Source organism: Sus scrofa, chromosome 1 (assembly GCF_000003025.6).
Source record: "Sus scrofa isolate TJ Tabasco breed Duroc chromosome 1, Sscrofa11.1, whole genome shotgun sequence".
NCBI classification, from domain to species: Eukaryota; Metazoa; Chordata; class Mammalia; order Artiodactyla; family Suidae; genus Sus; species Sus scrofa.
The window spans coordinates 8,649,078-8,672,433 of NC_010443.5; the positions used below are offsets into that span (position 1 = coordinate 8,649,078).

A 23,356-nucleotide genomic window follows, 5' to 3' on the forward strand; every position below is an offset into this window, starting at 1 on the left:
GGGTGAGTAACTGCTCAGTCTTCTGACAACCCAGGAACAGGGAGGCACCCTTGCCATCGAGAGGATGACTGCACCTGCTGACGGGCACGGGTGGGGGTGGGGGATGCCCACCTACACTGCCCCTCTTCACGGGCGATGACTAAGTAGCTCAGAGCTCATTACAGGCAAATCATTATGAAACACCCGAGTGAGAAGCTGGGAATAAACTAGGTCTAGTCATTAAGGTGACCCAGAAATCTTCGATTCTATTTCAGGATTGGTTTTTTGTCTCTGGAATCTGGGGATTATTTCAACCTCTCGAAGCTTCAATTTTCTTCTGAAAGGGAAGGCAGGCAAAAGGTATCCTCTTTATAACGGAGTCTGGAGAGTTGGCCGTGCATTCTCCAAACACGCGATGCAAACCCCGTGAGGCAGCCCTTTCTCTTCTGTGGTGAGCTTTGGGGGCCAGGGAATGAGAGCTAAATTGATTTCCTATTCTCTTAACACTACCAGGAAGAGAACACTGAACACCAGAATAAAAGCAGAATGCATCCCCTTCAAATAAGTCTGCAGAAGGAAAGGAATTTGCCAAGTTTTCATACTTTCAAAACAAATTGCTTCTGAAGACACCATCTCACACTGAATGGCCCCGAGGCTGACCGTGGGGCTGGGCTGGCGGAGACGGCGAGCCCACTTCTATCTCGGCCCTCAGCACAGACAGGTCCCTTGATTTTTTGCGGGGGGGGGGCGGTGAGGAAGGAAGGGGCTTATTTTTGATCAGGTCTCCTTACTACCTGGTTTAAGTGATGAAAATATAAGGAATATTAACTTGAAATTCACAAACTTTCATAGTAAAATGAGATCTTTTTTGACTCATACAAAATTCAGATCAGTTAGGTTTGTATGACTATTGCTATTTAAATCACAGATTTATAGTCCTATGACTTTTCTAAAACTTAACTAATGATTAGCATTTGTTAGAGTTGACAGTGTGTTTTGGTTCTCTGTCTCCTAAAGCCTGAGTGACACGTCTATTTTCTTTATCTCTGAAGAAACCAATGTGTACACGTAAGTGTAACTGGGTCGCCATGCTGCACAGTGGAAAACTGACAGAACACTGTAAACCAGCTATAATGGAAAAAAATAAAAATCATTATATACAATAAAAAATTTAAAAAATGTCACATAACCCCCCCGCCCCAAAAAAGAAACCAAACAGGTAGTTTGGTAAATGTGCACAGGAACCAGTGTTCACAGATGAGTCCTAGCCCCTGCCTCCCTCTCACGGTCAGAGGGAATTCTAGGGCAGAGCAAGAAGGTGCATGCAGACTCCTTAGTAACACACTAACTATTAACAGCTATATTAGCACGTGCAGTGCAACTGCTCAAACGGTGGTTTTATTAAGTCTGCTACAAGGTAACAAAGAATAGCATTAAGGCATTTAGCACCTTAGATCTTGTAGGTGCTATGACAGAAGCATCGTGAATCAGGTCCTCTTAGGAAAAAACAAACACATACAAACTCAAAGCAACAGATAAGAAATCAGCACAACATCTGACCTCTCAGAAGGAGCACTGATGATAAAGACCCCAGATGAAGAGCAACAGGTGGCAAAACCCAGGGATCGGAGAACCACTAGAGGGTGGGTTGGGCCAAAGGAGAGGCAATTTCTTCTCAAAGGACTCAGGACCACATCTGAATTCTGCACACAAAGACTCGGGACCATATCTGAATTCTGCACACAAGTGATTGATTTTTTTTTTCTAATCTGCAAAATTTTATTAAGCAACAGCTGGACAACTCTTACAACTTCAAATCATCAAGAAAAGATAAGATTAATCCATCTCAATTATAAGGACAGAAAAAAATTTGGACAAACAACGTCATTTTGAATGCAAACCATTAAGCCTTCTAGAATACCTCCTGCACATTCTAATACACAAGCTACACAGACGAGAAGCAAATAAGGGTGAACTCGTTAGAATATGCAAATCAGGAATCTCAACAGATTTTGCTTGGAAAGTAAAACAAAGCAGGATGTTGAGTTAAAAGACAAACAAATCCACGTGAGAGGGATTTGGACACACGAAGCAGAGCGCTACCTGCCCTTGAGGCAGGGACAAGAACACGCTGGTGGTCTGGCTTGGCCTGGGACTTGTGTACCACGCACTTAGTTAGGAAAAGAGGGGAAAAAATGCCAGGAGTAATAAACTCAGAAATTATGTCCATATTTACAGTACCAAAATAATGCATTTGTAAACAAATGCAAAAACAATACCCCTTTAGTAAATAACACAGTGCCTTTTTCAGTCAAACGCATAACCCATGCTTTTCTACAACCCCAAAGAAACTTCATCTACAATAAACAACGAGATCTTAGAACCCTCCCTCTCCCCTTTAAGAGAACTTGTAAACAGAAAACATAGGTAGAAGTTACAAGAAAACGGCACAAAGCCAAAGAAATGAAAGCCCAAGCCTTCAGAGTTTCATCAGCCAGAGATAAGGAAAAGAACAATGGCGAAGAGCTTTGGGTTGTGAGCTGTTTCAAAATCCCAGGGACTCCGACAACATTTGGCACACATTTTGTCTCAGCTGACTTTGTTCACCACCACTGACTTGGCCAAATGGTAGAGGCCCACGTGCCGACACCACGGGTTCCTTCTCGAGAAACCCACACACGAAGATGGTGTAACACTGCACAGCACGCGCCGGAGCTCAAGCCAAGCCAGCCCAGGCAGACACCCCCTGTCTCTTTTCAACCCACTCCACGGTCTTTAGGGCAAGCGGAGACCTGTTTTCAGGCTGTTCTCAAGGGTGTCCACCGAGCAGGGCACACCAATGCAGAGGCGCCTCCGTCTTACCTGGAATTGGTGCTTTTGCATAATTTTATGAGAACAAACATGATGCCAAATGCATTTGTTTCCAGGAGTGAACCTTCCTAGGATATTATTTTAAATGCACTGGTTTACATTCAGTAGGTAGCTCGTTAATATAGGAAAATACTTTTCTACAAAGGGCAATGTGTCGAAACCTACCTTCTGAGTTTGTGAAGTGGAAGATGAACTGTTACGTTTCAGGCCCTCAGGCCGTTTGAGCTGGACGACAGGAGTTTAGAAGATCGTCCAGGCCGCGCTTTCACTTCACAGATGGACAAATGGAGGCCCGAGGCAGAGCCGCTTGATCCTGGGCACCTGACTTTCCACTCTGATCACGCAATTTCGCATATGCCCTCATGGGCCACCGGACACGGAAGCAACAGCCATGGATGAAAAATACTGCAAACCCTGAGACTGACTCTGCCACCAGAGCTTTGACATTTTCCTGCTTTCTTGGTAACCAGTTTTTCTCAAAGCTGTGCCTTTTGTTTGACGAGGTTAAACTAAATTAAATTTTTTTTTTTCCTTTTTCTTTTTAGGCCCATACCTGCAGCATATGGAGGTTCCCGGCCGAGGGGTCAAATTGGAGCTACAGCTGCTGGCCTACATCACAGCCACGCCAGGTCCTTAACCCACTGAGCAGGCCAGGGATCAAAGCTGCAGCCTCACGGATACTAGTCAGGTTCTTAACCCACTGAGCTACAACAGGAGTGCTCTAAACTGTCAGAGAGACAATTTTATGTTTGTCAGTATACTGCCTCTCTCAAAAAGACATAATTCTTTGTCACTGACTATTTACTGGGCTCATGTTTTTATCTTTAGAGATTCAATGAGGTATCTTAATATTCATAAACTGCTGCTAATAAACACTATGTCAAACTCTGCTGCTTAAAGTACTGACTTCGGTAGTATTAAAAATTGAGACTGAATGGATGAAAACAATTTTTAAAATAAGTGGAAACCTCACCATTAACTGAGACAACGCTGCACTACGACCACTGCAGACAGCTGTTTCTGGCTGGCTGGCATGTGAGACTGCCCCCTCCTTCAGGCTGGGGCACGGAGCTGGGCAGGGCAGACTCCCACGTGAGCAAAACCTCTGAGGCGGGCCTCTGTCCCCACGCGGGGAAAAGGGCTTTGGGGCGTGCGCTCGGAACTTAGCAAGTTTAGTTAATAACTTTTTTAAGAACACCAACTTTCTCTTCACATGCTTTTACAGTTTTCATCCCAAGGATTCCCCTCTATATTTGCTCTCATTAAGAAAAGTTCCAAAAGGTACACTTTTGTGGTCTTTCTCAAAAACTAATCAGAACTCCAAACATCGACACGTGTAACTCATTTCTTTCTTTGCTATTGTTCTCCTAAGTCTTATTTCATGTCGTTTTATTTTTAATTAAAAATAAAATTTCCAACAGAACAAGAAATCTTACTTTAGGATATGTTATCTCAAAGAAACCTTCTCCTTTGTATATAACTCATACCACAGAATGCAAAAAAAAAAAAAAAAAAGTTACTTTTAAAGGATTAATAGGATTTTTTCCCCAATTAAAACACGTTACAAATTGTCCAGCAAAAAAACCTTCTATCATATCCTCTTTATTTCTTGCAGCAAAATATACTGCCACCAAATAAGTCGTTACAAACATACTATTTTTCTAAATAAATAATAAAATGGGCGTAACTCACCAGAACATAGCAACGAAATAACTCCTACAAAAACTACTAAAGCAAGATAAATAATTAACTCTTGAACAATAAAACAGGGGAACTGCATTTAAATTATTTAGAAATAGGCTATAACCATTATTGCACAACTAATAATAAGCACTGAAACATCATATTAAGCTACAGAAACTCATATAAAAGAATTATATAATTCTGAATGCACTGCTAAATTCTTTCTGGAAAAATTTACCCGCCAAAGAATCAGGTTCAATGTTTTCACATATAAAATGGGCAACTCTGGTATTAGCTGGAGATGCGTCTCACCAACTTTCACACCTTACCTGGGTTTCTTTGGGGTCTGGAGCAAATGCTTAAGTGAGGCCATCTTGCTCTGGGCCTGTCTCTTTTCTAATTTTTAAACTGCAGTGAGGGATTAAAAATTGGTGGGGGGGGGGATACTTTTCTGCAGTACCTCCCACTGGCCTGTTTTCAAACAAAATCCAAATTTAGGGCCCTAAACCAGTAGGCAGTCCTTGGCTCCTGCCCTAGACCACCTCGCAGAGAGGACTGCCTGCCACCTCGGAACTGGGTCTTGTTATCGGGGCGGGAGAAGACGACCTCGGGTGGCGTTTGTTTCTGTTTCTGCAATTAACAAAGGGCAGTTAGCCACTGGCGTTAGGTAGTGTACCCTTAACCGAGTTCTCCCAGGGGCTTGCTTCCGTATTAAAGTCTGTACAGCTGATAAACAACGCTGCCTTCCTTCTTTCTTTTTTTGGTAGAGAAGCTTGTGGGGCTCCTGTCAGAGGTGATTATAACTTGTCTTTTCACACTCCGGCAAACCCTTAACGTGTTCGGCTACATTTCTAATCTGTTGGAAAACAAGTGAAGTGAATTTTGATACAGCCAAAGAGAGGAAAGGAGTGATTTCAACTCAGCATTGTCAGGCGTTTTAGAGAAAGCAGAGAACAGTGTTACCTAACGGAAAGAGAACATCCCCGCCATGGCTCCCGATCAGACAGCGAGAGGGGATGACGGCTGCCCATGACCCAGGAAATCGCTGCCCCGCCACCCGCCGGAGTGCTCCCCCAGGTCATCGGGACTGAACCGTCACTGAACCAGCGGAGTTCTGACACAGCACAAAACCAGCAGCATCTCCCATGTCAACATCCTCTGAAGAGGAGCGGAGCCCCTGCACTGCTTCAAGTCACACTTCGTGGGCCACCCGAGACACCCAGGCAGGCCTGCCTCCTCCCCAGTCACCCCCCGAATCCTTGGGAGCAAATCGTATGTGCACCTGGTGGTAGCACCCCCAATAAAAAGCCTACTTGAATCAAACGCAGTGCATCTGCCAAAAGACCCTTCATTAATCAAGTGATCTCTGGGGGAAATACATAATATGTGTGAATTAAATGTTGTCCCCACGAGAACCTGTACCTTCAGGATTTTTTGGTCGTGTTTTTAAGGATTTTCTCTTTACACTAGTGGTGGTGTTGGAGGAATAATGCGAGCTAGATGTTGTGGAGAGTGAGAGCCATGCCCACGCCAGGCTGTCCTTGTCCTGAGGCCGACACGAGCAACCCAGTAGGACAGTCCCACGGCGACCGTGCTCTCTAAAGAGCTCCAGCTGCCTCACACCCTCTGCTTCCAAATAAGCTCTCCTGTGTTTCGCTTTTGTTTAAAAAAACAGAAGAAGAAGAAAGACAACAAAGGCTAATAAAAGCCCAAACAAGCAACAATGGAGGGTCAGTGCCCTGTCCTGGGCCCGACAGGTGTTTCCAGTTCTGCCCTGGCTTCGGTCCCCGGGCACCGGGCCGTGGGTCTGCGTCAGGCCTCTCTCCCCATCCAGTGTCTTCATTTGAGGCGCTGCGTCACGTTGGCCAGGGCCACCGCGAAGGCCTGCACAGCCGAGAAGGGGTACTGGAAGTCCAGGATGTACGCGTTGCCGTCGATCCTTCCAAACTGCATCACCTGGGGCGGGGGCAGGGGCGGGGCGGCGGTGAAGCAAAGACGTTAGACAGAGACCTCCTGGCAGCTCCTGACACAAGCACGCAGCTTGGTCTGTGAGGCATTTCGCCATCAAAAGTGACTCTGAGAAGCTTCTCGACCTACTGTGAGTCTGTCAGAAATAAAGGGATGGGGAAAGGTGTTCAATCACGCAGGACGGAGACCATGAGCAAGTTCAGAGCATGGAACGCTCCACGGGGCCAAGGAAGTGGCTTCTCCACCAAGAGACAGAGAGGGGAGAGGAGAGGCAGAAACAGAATGTACAGGATTCCCACTCAGCGGGTTAAGGGCTGACTAGGATCCAGGAGGATGCAGGTTCGATCCCTGGCCTTGCTCAGTGGGCTGGGGTTACAGCATTGCTGTGAGGACGGCGAAGGGTAGTCCCAGAACAACAGCTACGGAGCAGGACTACAGCAGCCGGAGCCCGAAGTGACAGACTCCCCAAAGTGCTCGAGTGCATCAGGAGAAGATCTACATTCTTCCAGGGAATCGGGGAAAAACTTAAGCACAGAGACACAGACAAACAAGCAAACAAAAACTGGGTAATTACTATATCTAGGATGAAAAAACCTACACAATAAAAAAGGGAACGTAATTAAACCATGATACATGGCTTGGATATAAACGATACGTAGTGTCACAATGAGGGGACCAATGACTACTGATTCACCTGGGAAAAGGGGGAGGGAAAGGTCAGGTGTGTTGAGGGGCGCTGGAGTGAAGAAAATGCACCTTCACATTCCTCAGGAAGAAGGTGGTACCTGATGCCCCCAGACAGAAAAATCAACAAGTAGCAACATGGTCTTTACAAATACGGCAAAAACAAACAGGGCTGGAAGAGCATGGCTCTGGAAGAGCAGGTTTGGGGAGGGGGCAGGTGCCTGCTATTTTCCTCATGGGTCTCATGGGAATCATCTGACTTTAAAAGATCAGAACATGTGTTACTTCGAGGAGAAACAAAACACAGCCACAGGCACAGGGTAACTACCGGCGGATGGCCCGGTCCAGGGACATCGGCTGTTCCCACATCTCCCATTTGGCCTTTCGAAAAACGCTCCTCAAAGGCCGAAGCCCAGAGACCTATCGGGACCAGAAAGCCGCATTCCGGCCTCGCCCCCAGGACGCAGCTTCTTACCTGCCGCCCCTCCAGCTCGATCTGGAAGTTCTTTGCCGACTCCTGGGTCACCCGCCCCCCGAAGTCCAGCTGGTACACCTGGGTGGCCTCATTCCAGAGCGGCTGCTTGTTGGCCATGACGTACACGAAGCCCTGGCTGCCCAGCCGCCCGTCCTCCTTCTCACTGGCTTTCCTGCACTTGAACTCCTCCAGCTCGCTGGCTGCCCTCAAGCTCCTCTTACTCTTCCAGCCCTTCTTGCTGCCTTGGCTCTGGTTCATCAGCTCATCCCCGCTGATGAACAGCTCGGGCTCGCTCTCAGAGCTGTCCTGGAACTCATTTGTCTTATTCAACTTCTTCGACTTGAGCTGGTCTTTCCGACTCTTCACTTTCTTCTTTTCTCTCCCCAAACGGGGGCTGGAGATGAGGGAATTAAAGTCACTCAAAGTCCGAGCCTCCTTCTTCACCTTGCCCTCCGTGATGGCCTCCTCTGCTCGGCTGTCAAGCCGCTTCCGGTTCTTCTTTCCGAATTTCTCTGTTCGCTGGGGGACCGGGCTTTCCGTCAGGGAGAGGACTTCCTGGAAGTTGTCTGCGGTCTCTACCATCACCTCTGTACCCAAGTGGCTTTGGAGGTCCGTGGGTGGGGGGGACACCAGGGGCTTCTCCACCACCAAGTGTGCCTTGGGGGGGAGGGTGCCCTGGGGGTTCTGCACGGGCGGGCACGCGCTGTAGGAATTCCAGGGGTGCAAGGCGATGGGCGGCAGCTGTAAACTGGAGCAGGTGCTGCTTCCCGGGTACATGGGGGGCAGGGGGCAGTAGGAGAGGCTGGCCGGGTAGGCGGGCTGAAGGACCACGGAGGACTCTTGCTGTGCAAACGGTGGCGGGGCCAGGGCCTCCTTCGGGGAGCAGGGCGCCTGCACTCCCGGCAGCGGGGAGGTGGTGTAGCCTCCTGGGTAGGGCGCTCCCATCCCATAGCCTGTCTGGAAAGTGGCAGTAGGGCTGGCGGGAGACTTGGGGGAGACGAAGGGCACTCGGGACACGTCCAGGTGCTGGCTCTGACCCACGATCAGAGGGGGCAGTTTCAGGGGGTTGGGCACTGCCGTCTGTGCTGTCCTTTCCTGAGGAACCCAAACGTCCTCCCCCAGCACGGGGTCCCACTGGTACGGGGGCGGCCGTTTCACGGCCACCGTGGCTTCGCTCAGCGCGGGGTGCCTCAGGGCCTTGTCGGCCTGACAGTGCTGGGCCAGCGCCTCGTCCTCGGTGAAGGCCGAGTTGACATAGTCGGCGCGCTCGCGGGCGCTGTCGGCCGCGCTCAGGAGGCTGTAGGACGACTGCGAGGTCAGCGGGGAGGCGCCAGGCCCCGCGCCGGGCTCCGGCCGCCCCGCCGCGCCCGCGCCCGCGCCGCTGCACTGGCTGCAGGTGTACAGGGCGGGCGGGGGCCGCGCCGGGAACTGCGCCGCCTTGGGCTTGGGCGGGTGCGGCGGCGGCCGCGGGGGCTCGGCCAGCTGCGCCGCCTTGAGCGCCGCCTCGCGGTTGTTCCTGCGCAGCGTGGCGTGGATGAGGCCGGCGTCCGGCCTCTGCCCGGCGCCCCTGCTGGGGCCCAGCGGGCCGCCAGGTCGGGATAGGGGGGCGGGTCCCCCGGGGGGATGGAGTAACGCGGGACCGTCAGGCGGTTCAGGGTGGCGCTGGTGCAGGGCTGGGGGACCTTCTTCTCGGTGGCCGTGAGCCGCAGGGTGGCCGAGCTGCCGGGCCCGGGGAGCGTGTAGGTGTTCTGGGAGCAGAGCATCCGCGTCCGGGGCCGGCACACCTCCTCCACGTTGCCGCTGCTGTCGAAGGTGGTGATCCGCTCGTAGCCCAGGGGTGGCTGGTAGTGCGCCGCCGTGGGGTACAGGGAGAAGTCACTCTTCTTCAAGCACGTGTCCACCGGGGGCTGCGGGGGCAGCAGCGGGGGCGGCGGCGCGGCCGTGGTGGGGGCTGCGGGGATGGTTCCGGGGTAGGGGGGTGGGGGGTTCACCTTCGCCACCTGGACCTCCTGGGGGGCACTGAACACCACCGCATCCCCCTCGTGGCCAACTGCGGCACTGGCCGCAGGGCCTTGGCTGGCTTCTGCAAGTGCTCGTGGTCACGGTCTCCATGGTCCACCGCGGTCAGCGTGATGGCCCCCTGGGCTGGCGGCGGCAGGGACAGCTGAGGGGGGTTGGGGAGGATGCGGCCCATCTCCACACCTCCGAAGATCACCTGGCCAGGGCTGGAATAGCGGTTGGCCACTGGGTACTGGGGAGCACTGTCGCCTGCGTGCTCCGCCGCCCCCACGGCTGTGGTCTGATTGGTCAGGACGTCCAGCTGCACATTCTGGTTGGCCAGCAGGGACTGCACCAGCCCGATGCTCTGCGTGGGGGACATAGCTTGAGCCGAGCTGTGGATGGGTGCGATAGGGATGTTGACGGTGCAAGGTGGGTTGTTCTCAGGCACACCAGATGCTCCTGTCACTGCAAGTGAGAAAAATGAACTGCTCACAGAACAATGCCACGAAACTGGGTCAGAATAAGCAAAACACATCTTAACTCATCCAGTCCTTCTGCATAGAAAATGCAAGCCCTACAGAGGACGGTGTGCTTGCTTGGGAAGGTGGGACAGTTCACACAAGTTATAAGGAACAACTCTAATGTTTCTAGAAGGACACACAGGCAATCCTGATGGGTTCTTCCAGGTAGCCTGCGGCGGCCATAAGCTAAGGGCACTGCCAGAGCTTTTCAATAAATACTTTTGAAACTTCTGAACTTGGTACTGTGTACCTGAATGTACCGTAGCAAATAATTGTTTAAAAAGATGCTTTTTACTTAAGCTATTCATAAAATGGGCCACTCTCGTGCAAGAAGACGGCAATGGTTCAGTATGAAACTCCACTGAGAGCTCAATGCCTTCGTCTCTGAGTAGAATTATCCAGGGTTATGGACTGGTGACTGTGGGAAGTGTCAGGCAGCAGATGTGTATCTGAAATGCATACACAAATGGAGTTACTGTAAGTAGAACCATGTGAATGCAGTAGAGAAACCAATAAAAAGACCCCTCCAGCACATCTGCTTGTAAGGGGAGGAGTCATTTCCTAATTCATCGGCTTTTTAGCATCTCGAACAGTACGGAAGGTAAGCCATAGCGAATAACCTCTGAAAATGTATGCTCTGTGTACCAAGTGGGGATTTAACAGTGCACGCATACGTGTGGTGATCTGCAGACCACAAGGCTCAGAGCCACTGCCGGGACTGCCCCTTCTAGAGGGCCCAACAAGCACTGGCAAGCCAGCTCATCTGGGCCTAGGTGCCTCATGGCAACCAGCACCTGAGCAGGAAACAGAATTTAACAGGCTAATTGCGGGAGGCTGGCCGACCTTTCAGCAGAACTGCGGAACGAAGCCAGCTGGCTCATTCAAAGCTACGCCTGTCCTCGGTGCCTGTGACAGGCTGTCCCCTTTCCCCAGGTCCTCCAGTCAGATGTAACTATCTCCTGGCTGCTCGGATCTGGGCCCCGTCTCAAATTTTCTACTCTTCTGTTCAGCTTCCTCGTCTAAATGTTCTCCCCTCTGTATGGACGCTGCTAGCAGGCATCTTTCCCGCTAAAGGAGCATTAGGTGCAAGCCCTGAGGCCAAAGGCGCCCTCCTCTCATGGGGAACCACAGCCGAGCATTCCAGAGAGCTCTATCAGTCACCTGGGAGGAGAGAGCGCGACACGGAGAAAGTGTAAGAGATACTTCTAGATCCAAGGCTGTGAACCAGCAGAACATGGGCTATAAGCTCGAGTGCATGCAGCTCCCCAAACTGCAGATTAATGCAGCTGCAAGACCTTCGTGGGCCCAGAACCCATCTGCTCCACCTGAGAGGAGAGGCGGGCCGTCAGAGGAGGGGCCGCTGCCGGAAAGCACGGGGATTTTCCAGCCAAGATCCTGGGCTGAGAGAAGAGAAGCGACGTCCCCTCGTTCAGAGCCTGAGTTGCATGAGTGTCCTCCCACCCCTGCGTGCGGGAACAATCCACATTGGAGAAGTCAGTGGCCCAGTGGAGGTCCCTTTGGCTCAGAAACCAGAGACTTTCAGAACCCTGCTTGGTTGTAAGTAGAGGGATCTCTGTGTTTACAAAACTGCAGGTGGATTTTTTTTTTTTTTTTTTTGGAAAAGTCAGACTAATCAGAAATCATTCTAATCTATTCATCAAGTCAGGATCCCCTGACTAGAAAGCACTTTAAGACGCTATAGATATTTCAACCTTCGTAAACTAGGATCTTAACACCTTGTACCGGATTTTACCTTTAACTCGGACCAGGCTTCTGTGCACAGAGACTCACCCTGGCGATGGGGCAGGTTTGAGAAACTGAGCTTTGGGGACACAGGGTCACGTGAGCGACACCACTCTCTGAGCAGGGATCGACAGGATGGGGGCTGGCCTGGGGCCACTGAGACTGGATTTCGGTTCCAAGTTTTGAGTCCTGACTGGTCCCATTAACGTCTCTTTATCCAGCCCATGGTGGGAGGATGGCAGAAGAGCTCTGTGAAGGGCAGCGTCACAGCCACCTCCAGCATCCTTGCTCTGGTAGCTTCCCGCCTTCCCAGACCAGTGCCAGCGTGTGACCTTTCTCCCGTGACACCTCACACACCGTCCCACCTTACTGAGGCACCAAACCTTTGCTAAACGAGGCAGCAGGCACACGGGGACACGCTGGAATCCTCGGCTGCTTACCCTCTGTGCCCCATCACGACCCACCAGGAGAGGCCTGGGGCTTGTGACCAATGAGCGGATATTCGATAACACACCTGGTAGGTCATCTTCATCTTCACTGAAGACGTTCGGGTTGAAGACAGGTAAGTTCACAGAGTCCATGGAAATCTTCCGAACCTCCGGGAGATAGATGGTCATCTGCCTCGGCTGGAGATGCAGGAGGCTGGTTTTATAGATTACTGCCGGGGAGGAGGACAGCCGGTTAATAAAGGCCTGGCAGAGGCCAGCGGAGTTGCTCGCAGGAAGAGAACCAGGGCCGCGGTGTCCCTGCTGTCGAGAGACAGAGGCCTGCAGCCGCGCCACGTCTCTCCCTGGCACATGAGCCGCCTGGCCACGGACACAGCGTGGGCTCTAGGCCTGACCCAGCCACTGTGCACCGGTTTGTCTATAGAACCACACATTCCCAACGTTAGAAACTTAAATTCTCTCTGGAATTGGCTGGGTATGATACGTATTACTTATAACAAAGCCTCATCTGCAGTCAGAAGGATAATTTAATAAAAACAGTTGAGTTCCCATCGTGGCGCAGTGGTTAACAATCCGACTAGGAACCATGAGGTTGCGGGTTCGGTCCTGCCCTTGCTCAGTGGGTTAAGAGCCGGCGTTGCCGTGAGCTGTGGTGTAGGTTGCAGACTCAGCTTGGATCCCGAGTTGCTGTGGCTGTGGTGTAGGCTGGTGGCTGCAGCTCCGATTCGACCCTAGCCTGGGAACCGCCATATGCCGCGGTAGCAGCCCAAGAAATAGCAAAAAGACAAAAAACAAACAAACAAAAAAAAACAGTTGAGCATCTCGGGCAGCAAGGAGTACTAGAAGGCAACCATGAGATTAGAGGCAACACAATCAGGCAGGAATCAAATGCTTTTTATTCAGGACTGAATTCTTGTCTTAATGACTTCTGATTTCAGTGTCCTGATCAGGACAGAGATGTATAGGGAACTTCCGATGGTTCTTTAAACGCTAAGGTTTGACTAATGTGGACATTTAAGAGAAGGCCTAGATTGCAACTAAAGTGTTTAGAGATAAAATAAGTTTAAAACAATGAGTCTGAATTCACTTTTCACCTTAGGTTAAAATCAGGTGATGAAACTGCACCATTAACTTTTTTGGTTCAATAGTTTTTTCTATGAGCTGTGTGGCTGGAGCGTCTTCACGGCCTGATAGCTGCTGACTGGCCAGCACCCCCGGGGCACAGCTCGCTTCCTTTGAAGCACCTCTGCAAGGCTGGGGCCTGGACTGGTATGGGCGAGGCGACTTGAACAACCCAGTGGTCGTTACAGGTCTTTGTGTGTCTTCGTCTCCCTCGCCCAGGAGAAAATAGGGATTTCGGCCTAAAACCTCTCCATGATTCCATATTAATTCATTAAAATGCAATTCTTTGTCATTCAGATTGCCAAAGGAAAGTAAAATTAAAAATCTCAGGAGGGATTAGTTGCCTCCAGGGGAAAAAACAAACTAGGCGGCTGAAGGTGAGGATGAGAGTTTAACTGGATATTCCTTTAAATGTTTTGAATTTATTCCTTTTTTGCTTTTTTTAGGGCCATACCCTTGGCATACGGAAGTTCCCAGGCTAGGGGTTGAAATGGAGCTACAGCTGCTGGCCTACACCACAGCTACAGCAACTGGGGATCTGAGCCATGTCTGCGACCTACACTACAGCTCACGACAACACCAGATCCTTAACCCACTGAGCGAGGCCAGGGATCAAACCCACAACCTCATGGTTCCTAGTTTGATTCGCTTCTGCTGCGCCACGATGGGAACTCCAAATTTATTCTGTGTTTTTAAGAAGCATAAAAAATTAAAAATTTCAGGAGTTCCCATCGTGGCGCAGTGGTTAACGAATCCGACTAGGAACCGTGAGGTTGCGGGTTCAATCCTGGCCTTGCTCAGTGGGTTAAGGATCCGGCACTGCCATGAGCTGTAGTGTAGGTTGCAGACGCGGCTTGGATCCTGCATTGCTGTGGCTCTGGCGTAGGCTGGTGGCTACAGCTCTGATTCGACCCCTAGCCTGGGAACCTCCATATGCCGCAAGAGCGGCCCAAGAAATGGCAAAAAGACAAAAAGAAAAAAATTTCATAGGCCAGATCATTCTGATAGCAAGAAACAAATTATCTAATTATCCATTATGAATTATCCAACAGCACTCACCCTTTAAAAAAGTAACCCAGGCCAGGCTGTACAGCCCTCTTACATGCCATCCAAACTGGCGAACAGCCTGGGTGACGGATACATGTCTTTTACGGACTGCGTGGTGTTGAGTCTAACTCAACAAGGGAATTCAGGAATGTTTTAGGAACTTTGTCATCTGTGTAACCTGGGGCATATCATGTTAATTTTCTTCCTCTGGAAAATGCGCAGAACAGCACAGCACCCCCCGCCCCCAAGACTTCTGCATGAGCACCCACTTTCTGAATCCACTGAGTGTCAAAGATTATTTAATAGGGTGACCGTACGTAACACACCTTCTAAAATCCCAAAGTTAATTTCTTCTCTCCAGGAGAATCATGTGGGAAATTCTCTCAGCTGGACAGTGATATAGCCAAAACGCTCCTTCTAAAAAGGTCAGTGATTGGGACAGTGACTGCTCTGCAGTCAGACGAAGGCTACTGTTCTGAGTGCTCAGTTTTTCACTCACAGGCACTTGGGCCTCCCATCCTGAGGTCCTGCCGCCTGACTTAGGGCCTCCTCAACACCCCAGAAATGAGGGCAGATCTAGTAGCTAAGCTCTCACTTCTGCTCTTAGTGTTTATTGTGGGCAGCTGGCTAGGTCCTCAGCTCACCGACGTGGGGTGACTGCAAGGCTCACACAGTGGTACCAGAATCCCTGCCGAGTTACCGAAGAACAGGCTTTTGTGGTCTTCAGAAGGTTTCCAGGTTGTGGAAAATATTCTAAGAGATTTCTCTGCACTGTGTACAGGGATAGTCTACTCTCTATTTCCTAAGTCAGTTTTATGTTTTACTTTTATTCCTCCTTTTAGCTGAGAAACCTCAAAATGAAAACTCCACCCACCTGTAGCACTATTGAATGCGTCTCCCAAGATGCATACACAGCAGCACATCTTTTTAACATCTACTTTGCAAGAATTATTTATTTTAAAGGATCTGCGTCTGAGACAGCTCTAAGAGGCAGCATCAGAATTAAAAAAAAAAAAAAAAAAAAAACCATTTTCAGTAGGTTACACAGAGCACATTCAAGATGGGCCACCAGCATGGGCTGGCTAAGCCGGTCTCCCGAGAGACATGTGCGTGTTAAACCATCGGCAGCCCCACAAGGTGGGGGAACAACACCCCCTTAGCTCACACAGGGATGTGCCATCAGGATGAAGCCACTTTGAAAAGGACCTTCTGTCATTTCCCTCCTTCACTGTCCCTGAGTAAACAGACAAGTCAGTGCTACTCCTCTGATGGTTCAGAAAAGGATGCGTGTTCTGGGTTCTCGCCCAGCTCTGTACTCCCTCGGTTCCATTTTCCTCGATGTCTCAAGCTTCCGACAGACAGATATTTATCTGGTACTTAGAGATGAACTCTATAAAGATTTACAACTAAGAACTGTACTGTTAGCCAATTTGTTCTTTTTATCTTTTTGGCTACTCCAGCAGCATTGGGAGTTCCCAGTCCAGGGACTGAACCCCTGCCACAGCAGCAACCCAAGCCATAGTAGTGACAACACGGGGTCTTCAAATGGCTGAGCCACCAGGGAACTCCTATTCTTATAGCCTCTGTTGCTATAAGAAGTTTCTTTTGCCTCAACAACCTAAAGATACTGGTACCAAAATCTGCCCACAGTGAAAGACCAGAAGTCAAAATAACCACAAAACTACCTATTTGGCTATTTGTATCATTTTTATAAGTCAGGCTTATAGAAAAAAAAAGAAATAAAAGCACCACTGGCAAAAAAGGCAATCTGAGCAATAACCTTAGTTTTTACAAAATCAAGGTGGCTGGAAATAAAAGTTTGGAGTTAAAATACAAGCTAATCTTTTAGATTAGTTCATTTTCTACTTTGGGCCACTGGCCCTGAAATGAGTCTGAGTTCTGACCGGCAGGCGAGCAGAGGACAGGATGCAGGGCTTACCTGCACCGAGGTTGGTTGGCAGGAAAGCAGCCAAGCCCACAATCTTAAATTTGGTTCCCCAGATATTAGACGTGACCTGAGCAAGATAGTTGTGCTGTAGGGGGGAAGAAAAGGAAGAAAAATCACCATCTAGTTTCCTGTTTTCTGTCAATCGCTTAAGCAGTAAGAACGTTAACACTTTTTGCTTAAAAGGTTACCGACGGGCACTGACAGAATAGTCATTCTCTTGGTCATTCTACCACTTACATGTGGACTGTAAAAAACAAAGCAAATGAACAAACATAAAACAGAAACAGACTCACAGAGAACAAACAGATCTACCATGGTGATCACTGCGAAATGCAGAAATACCCAAGCACTAGTTGTACACCGGCAATTAACACAGTGGTGTATGTAGGTCAGTTAAACACGCACAGAGACTCAGAGAGCTTATAACCTAAGGAGGGTAAGACTGGGGATTGTTTGCACACAGGCAGTCACGCAGAAAGGATGAAGGTGCTTTGGGATGGCCGTGGCTGAGCCGCCGGAAGACTTCCCGGGGGAGGTGAGGTTACCCCCAGGGGCATGAAGGCAGAGACAAGGGGCAGGAGACAGAGGGTGGGCCTGCCGACCCAGTGACCCAGGCAGAACCAGGCACACCGGTGGGAAGGGGCAGTCAACGATGAGGCCCCCAGGGCTGAGGGGGACCGGGAGGGAGACCAGGGCTTGGCTCCCCGGGACACTGGGCATCAGAAGGCTCAGGAGTGGCGGAGGGAGCCGAGGTGGACATGCGGCTGTGCCGCCACCGGAGCTGCCAGGGGAGGCGGCCACGGGAGGGCCGGGGTGAGAGGGAGGTGGTGGCAGGGGGGCCGAGGGGGCAGCCAGGGCTCCAGAGCCCGGGGGGTCTGGAGGGAGGGCTCAGACCCTACCTGAGTGATGTCTTCAAAAGGAAACTCCCTCCGCGTCAGGCTGGGCGAGCCGATGGATGCCTTGCGCATCGGCAGGCGCGGGGAGCGTGACAGCTCCTGAGCGGCCCGCGACAGCTTGGGGGACTTGCGGGCCTCGATGTTGATCCTGCGGAGACAAGCCCCGGGGCTCAGGCAGCCGCGCCAGCTCCTGGGCCCTCCTCACTTTCTGGCAGCCGCTGTGGAGGTCACGCTCTCAGCGGGCCAGGGCCTTAATTTTATCAAGACCCTCCCGCCTGCTTCCGCCCCATGCACATGAGGAAAGAAGGGCAGACGTGTATTAGATGGTATATACTTAAAACACAGTGTTAAATCAAGTGATTCCTCTGTAAGAAACCCTCTGAGAATTAATTTTCATTTCCTACTGACTGTCAGTGTGATGAGAAATGCCTTCTGCCAGGGGCTTTTACAAAATTGGTCCTGGGGGAAAAGGCTGGTGAGAATTATTTCTTATCATGAGGCAACAATGATTTTACAATTTCTTTTTTTTTTTAAGGACCGCATCTGAGGCATATGGAGGTTCCCAGGCTAGGGGTCCAATCCGAGCTACAGCTGCTGGCCTACACCACAGCCACAGCAACACAGGATCTGAGCCTTGTCTGTGACCTACACCACAGCTCACAGCAATGCCAGATCCTCAACCCACTGAGCAAGGCCAGGGATCGAACCCGCAACCTCATGAATTTTAATCAGGTTCATTACCACTGAGCCACAGTGGGCAACTCCATGATTTTATAATTTCTAATGCAATATTTGGATTTCAACAGACTTACCTAGCATTTCACCGCCTGTAATGTGTAAATTACATCAGTGGGTCTAAAGTTTTTCTGCTGCCTTTTGACCCTAAGTTATATCTCTGGTCCTCAGTTCCTTTGTTAATGACATGGGGACACATGCTGTTTAATGCAACCTACCCCAAAGAGAGTATTATAAAAACGCATAAGGTCAGGCTGATGGCATTCTAGGAGAGAAAAGCAGTGTCACATATACTGCTTGAGATCCTGGGGCTGAGGGGGACAGAGTTAGTTAGAGCTCTACTGGTGGGCCACCGGCCTGGCTGCTGTGTGTAGGGATTCAACGCGGGGAAAGACGGAAGGAAGGAGGGCCAGCTCTGGGGATGCGACAGCAGGGACATTTAAGAGGGTATTTACAGGTGAAGGATCTGGTTGCTCATTTGTTCCACATCCTGTCTACTTCAGTGATGGGAGAAGCTGAAACACTGCCAAGTGTAGCAAAGTCCATAATTTTATTTGCAATCTTACCAAGCTTAGCATGACAATGAGAAATCATCAATTGCTGGAGCAAATGGATTGGAAAAGATTAAGATTTCTCTCTAATTCACATAAACACAAACATTAACCTGAGGTCTAAGTGTGAAAGCTAAAACTTGATAAAGCATCTAGAAGAAAGCAGAAGAATGTCTTTGTGACCTTAGGGTAGACAAAGATTTCCTAAACAAGACATAAAAAGCACTCATCCTAAAAGAAGACATTCAGATATTAGGCTATATGGCAATCGATATATCTGCCACAGGACTCACGGTCAGAATACATAAAGAAGCTTACATCCCAGAGAAAAACAGCTCCATGAAAAATGGGCAAGACACTCACAGAAGATATCCAAATGGCCACCAAACATTCAAAGATCTGCTTAGCATCATCAATCATGGGAGATATTAGGACTAACCTACAATAAGATGCTACTACCCACCCACGGAATGGATAAGATTATTTTTTTAAATGACCACACAACTGTAGGTGAGAATGGAAGCAGTGAGAATTCACACACTGCTGGTGGGAATTCTGGAATACTGTCTGGGAGTTTCCAATGAAGTTAAATATATGTCTACCCCAAGGCCCTGCAACTCCCCTCCTAGGTATAAAGCTGGGATAAACAAGTGCAATGGATACAGAAAGTCTTACGTAAGACTGTCTGCAGTGGCTTTATCCTGAGAACCCCAAACTGGAAACTACCAAATATCTATCAACCTGTACGTGGAATAAACACATCACAGTATACTCATTACAAGGGAATTTTATAGAGCAAAAAAGAAAAACAAACTACTGATAAACACAACATGCATGAACCAAAATCATTATGTTGAGCAAAAAAAGTTATATTAAAAAAAAAAAAAAGTACAGGAGTTCCTGCTGTGCTGCAGCATGTTAATGAATTGGCATTGTCCCCTCAGGAGCGAGGATTTGATCCCTGGCTCAGGAACTTCCATGTGCCGTGGGTGTGGCCAAAAAAAAAGAAAGAAAAAAGAGAGAGAGTCCATGTTCTTTGATGACATTTATAAAGTTCAAAAAGAAGTAAAATGAAGCTCAGGGATAGAAGTTGGAACAGTGATTACTCTAGGGAGTGGTTTGGAGCAGGAAGGGCCGAGGGCGTTGACAGAGTGACAGAAATGTCTCCTTCAGCCAGGTGGTGAGTACACTGGAGTGTCACCTGCACACTGAGTTATGTGTCTCCGATCTGGGCAGGCACAGACCTGTCTGTGAATCACACCTTAGCTTTGCACAGACAGCATCACAGAAGTTTAGAGCTGGTGGGATCTTAGAGAAGACCTGGTCCACCTTTAACTTGCTCAGAGAAAGAAACTGGCACTGGGTCAGGGGGCCAGGATAGGAGATGGGGGCTTCTTATCCACAGCACCGCAGGCCCTTCTTCTACTTTTGGCTTTTTGCCATTCTTTGTGACAAACTTTAGGATCTTTTTTTTTTTAGTTTACTGTTTTTTCCCTTTTATGGTATTATAAACATTTAATTTGGCATTCTCATCAACACATTACATACACTAAGAAGCTCCCTGCCTGTGGCCACCCCATGCCACCTGCCGCCCATGCTAAGGCCTGGAAGGTCTGTGGGGTTAGCAGACTTCCTCCTGGATGTCTTTTTCTATCCCAGTGGAAGGATGGAGAAAGCTGTGATTACTGCAAGCAGATCTTCCAGATGAAAGCGGGGAGACCCACTGGCGGTGCTCTTCAGTGGGTTTCAATGGAATTCTGCTGCAGACACAACAGGCAGACACACCTCCAGGGACACAAGAAAGGGAGCACTCCCCTAAGGACTGAGATTACCTTGGGAGTTTGGGTGATTTGCTAGCCCGGGAGATTTTGGGAGACTTCTTGGCGGCCCAGTCGTCACTCAGTTCGATGTCACTGGAGTCTGAGCAGTTGCAGCTGTCAATCATGGTAGAAATCAAGCTGTTCCCATAGATTTCATCTGGTGAGACACCAACCAGCAAAATTCAGGGGACTGATATCAACCAGACCCTAACAACAGTTGTTACTAGAAACTGGAGGACAGGCTGACCCCACGGGCCACCGTTTCAAGTCTAGAGGTTGAAACAGAAAGGGGCATGACACGGTTTTCCTTGCACATTTTTATGCTATTACACTTTCCAAGGAAAAGCAGGCGATGGCTTCTGCTGCTATCAGAATGGGCATGGATTTTCATGCCTCTGGAATGTACAGAACAGTCTAGCCCTGCTTACCGGGCCAACATGGTGTGTGCTGCCCCTCACGACACACCAGGCATTCAGCTGGGTCCACAAGGGCTTGCAGCAGCCCCGGAACCCACCAAGCAAGGGCCTTGCTGACTCAGGGAACCCCCCACCCCCACCCCAAAGACCTGCCTCTGACCTGGGACCCGGGAAGACCCCTACAGGTTCCAGGCCTGCTCTGGACTCAGACTGTGTTGGGTCTGCTTCCAGGACTTTCAGAAGTTTATGTCTGGATGCCAGGCGTCTTGGAAGTGCCACAGGGTTGCCTGTGGGGCTTGACTCTTCCACCTGGCGGACCTGCTGGCTCTCCTTAAGCAGCAGCAGGAAGAAGACCCGTGCAGCAGGACACTGTGTGGTGGCTGCGGGCTCTGCGCAGGGGGTCACTCTGGGGTCAGGTGGTTGTCAGGAGAAGGGCAAGGCCCCAAGACAGGTGGTGACGTGCAGAGCGGGCCATCTCAGACCCGCAGAGTAGATGCTGTCCACGTCTGACCTCCTCCCTGGATCCCTCCTCCTCTGCCGCCTGCCTCCCCCCCCCCATGGGAAGCGCCCCATCCTTCAGAACCACCTGGTTTTGCTGACTGAAGCCTCACCCCTCCAGGCTGCCAGGTAATGAAAAAGCTGAAGGAAATAATTTATATCATATGAGTGATTTGATCATTCAAAAGGGCCATTTCCACTTGAAGGGAAATGTGTGTTAATTCAAACCAGTGTCACTGTTTCTGGGCATACGAAGGTGACATCTGTGAATAGGGCCCTCTCTGAGGCCGAGGGAGGCCGAGCGGAACAACCTGGCACCTTCTCTGGAGGGAGGCTGCCGACGGCCGCGTGGCCCCCCAGCCCCAAACCGCTTCCCGAGTCACGAGGCACTGCTCGGGCGTCCAGCAGACCAGAGGGGCGGGCATCTGAGTCCCATCGCGGGCTTTGTAATTAAATAACTCTAAATTCTTCCTGGGACAAAGGAACTTTGGCCATGATTCACACATTTGAGTCCACAGCATGCTTCTGCGTGTTGGTGAGCACAGCGCTGGTCCAGCACGACCGGGCCAGAGCTCCTGAGGAAGTCCATGCGACACTGACCTCGCCAAGGCCAGGGATGTGCTGCTGCTGCCCTACGCCACGCCACTGCTATCTTCACTAATGCCTTAGTCTGTTCAGGCTGCTGTGACAAAATGCCATCTACCAGGTGTCTTACAGGTGACGCAAATTAACGTCTGCTGTTTCAGAGGCTGGAAGTACAAGATCAGGTGCCAGCATGGCTGGGTTCCAGTCACGTCCTCTTCGGGTTGTTAACAGCTGACTTCTTGCTGCACCTCGCACAGCAGAAGGGGCACCCTCTTTTTATAGACCACTAATCTCATGTTTGCAAAGGCCCTGCCCTCGTGACCTCATCCCCTCCCAAAGGCCCCATCTTCTAATAGCATCTCATCGGGCATCAGAATTTCAGCATAAGAATTTTTTTGGGGGGGGGCACAAACATTCATAACTACTTTATTGTCTCTCTCCCCAACCAGTGTATAATTTTGCTATAAAAAATTACTGAAAAATAAAAGAGGCATTAGACTCAACAACATGCTACTAAACAACCAATGGATCACTGAAGAAATCAAAGAGGAAATTAAAAAATACCTAGCAGCAAATGACAACGAAGATACGACACTCCAAAACCTATGGGATGCAGCAAAAGCCATTCTAAGAGGAAAGTTTATAGCAATACAAGCCCACCTCAGGAAACAAGAAAAAGCCCAAATAAACAAGCTAACTTTACATCTAAAGCCGCTTGAGAGAGAAGAACAGACAAGACCTAAAGTTAGCAGAAGGAAAGAAATCATAAAGGTCAGAGCAGAAATCAATGAAACAGAAACAAAGAAAACCATAGAAAAGATCAATGAAACCAAAAGCTGGTTCTTTGAAAAGATCAACAAAATTGATAAACCCCTAGCCAGACTTATCAAGCAAAAAAGAGAGAGGACTCTAATCAGTAAAATTAGAGATGAAAAAGGAGACGTAACAACAGTAATACAAAGGATCCTAAGAGACTACTATATGCAACTATCTGCCAATAAAATGGAAAACCTAGAAGAAATGGACAAATTCTTAGAAAAGTACAATCTTCCAAGACTAAACCAAGATGAAATAGAAAAGACGAATGGACCCATCACAAGAACTGAAATTGAAACTGTGATTAAAAAACTTCCAACAAACAAAAGTCCAGGACCAGATGGCTTCACAGGCAAATTCTATCAAACATTTAGAGAAGCGCCAACACCTCTCCTTCTGAAACTATTGCAAAAAATGGCAGAGGAAGGGATACTCCCAAACTCATTCTATGAGGCCACCGTCACCCTGGCACCAAAACCAGACAAAGACTCCACACAAAAAGAAAACTACAGGCCAATTTCACTGATGAACATCGATGCAAAAATCCTCAA

The 23,356-nt window shown here is 49.5% G+C and overlaps 1 protein-coding gene across 1 annotated transcript in view; it reads right to left on the minus strand.

Moving 5' to 3' along the window:
* The window catches only part of TULP4 (tubby like protein 4), a 240,786-nt gene continuing 219,163 nt past the window's right edge, over positions 1,734–23,356 (minus strand). The window contains 8 exon segments of the mRNA XM_021086385.1: positions 1,734–6,489; positions 7,661–9,243; positions 9,246–9,704; positions 9,707–10,126; positions 12,440–12,583; positions 16,480–16,573; positions 17,388–17,532; positions 20,503–20,647. Coding sequence (XP_020942044.1) covers positions 6,373–6,489; positions 7,661–9,243; positions 9,246–9,704; positions 9,707–10,126; positions 12,440–12,583; positions 16,480–16,573; positions 17,388–17,532; positions 20,503–20,647 — 3,107 coding nt within the window. The 3' untranslated portion in view covers positions 1,734–6,372.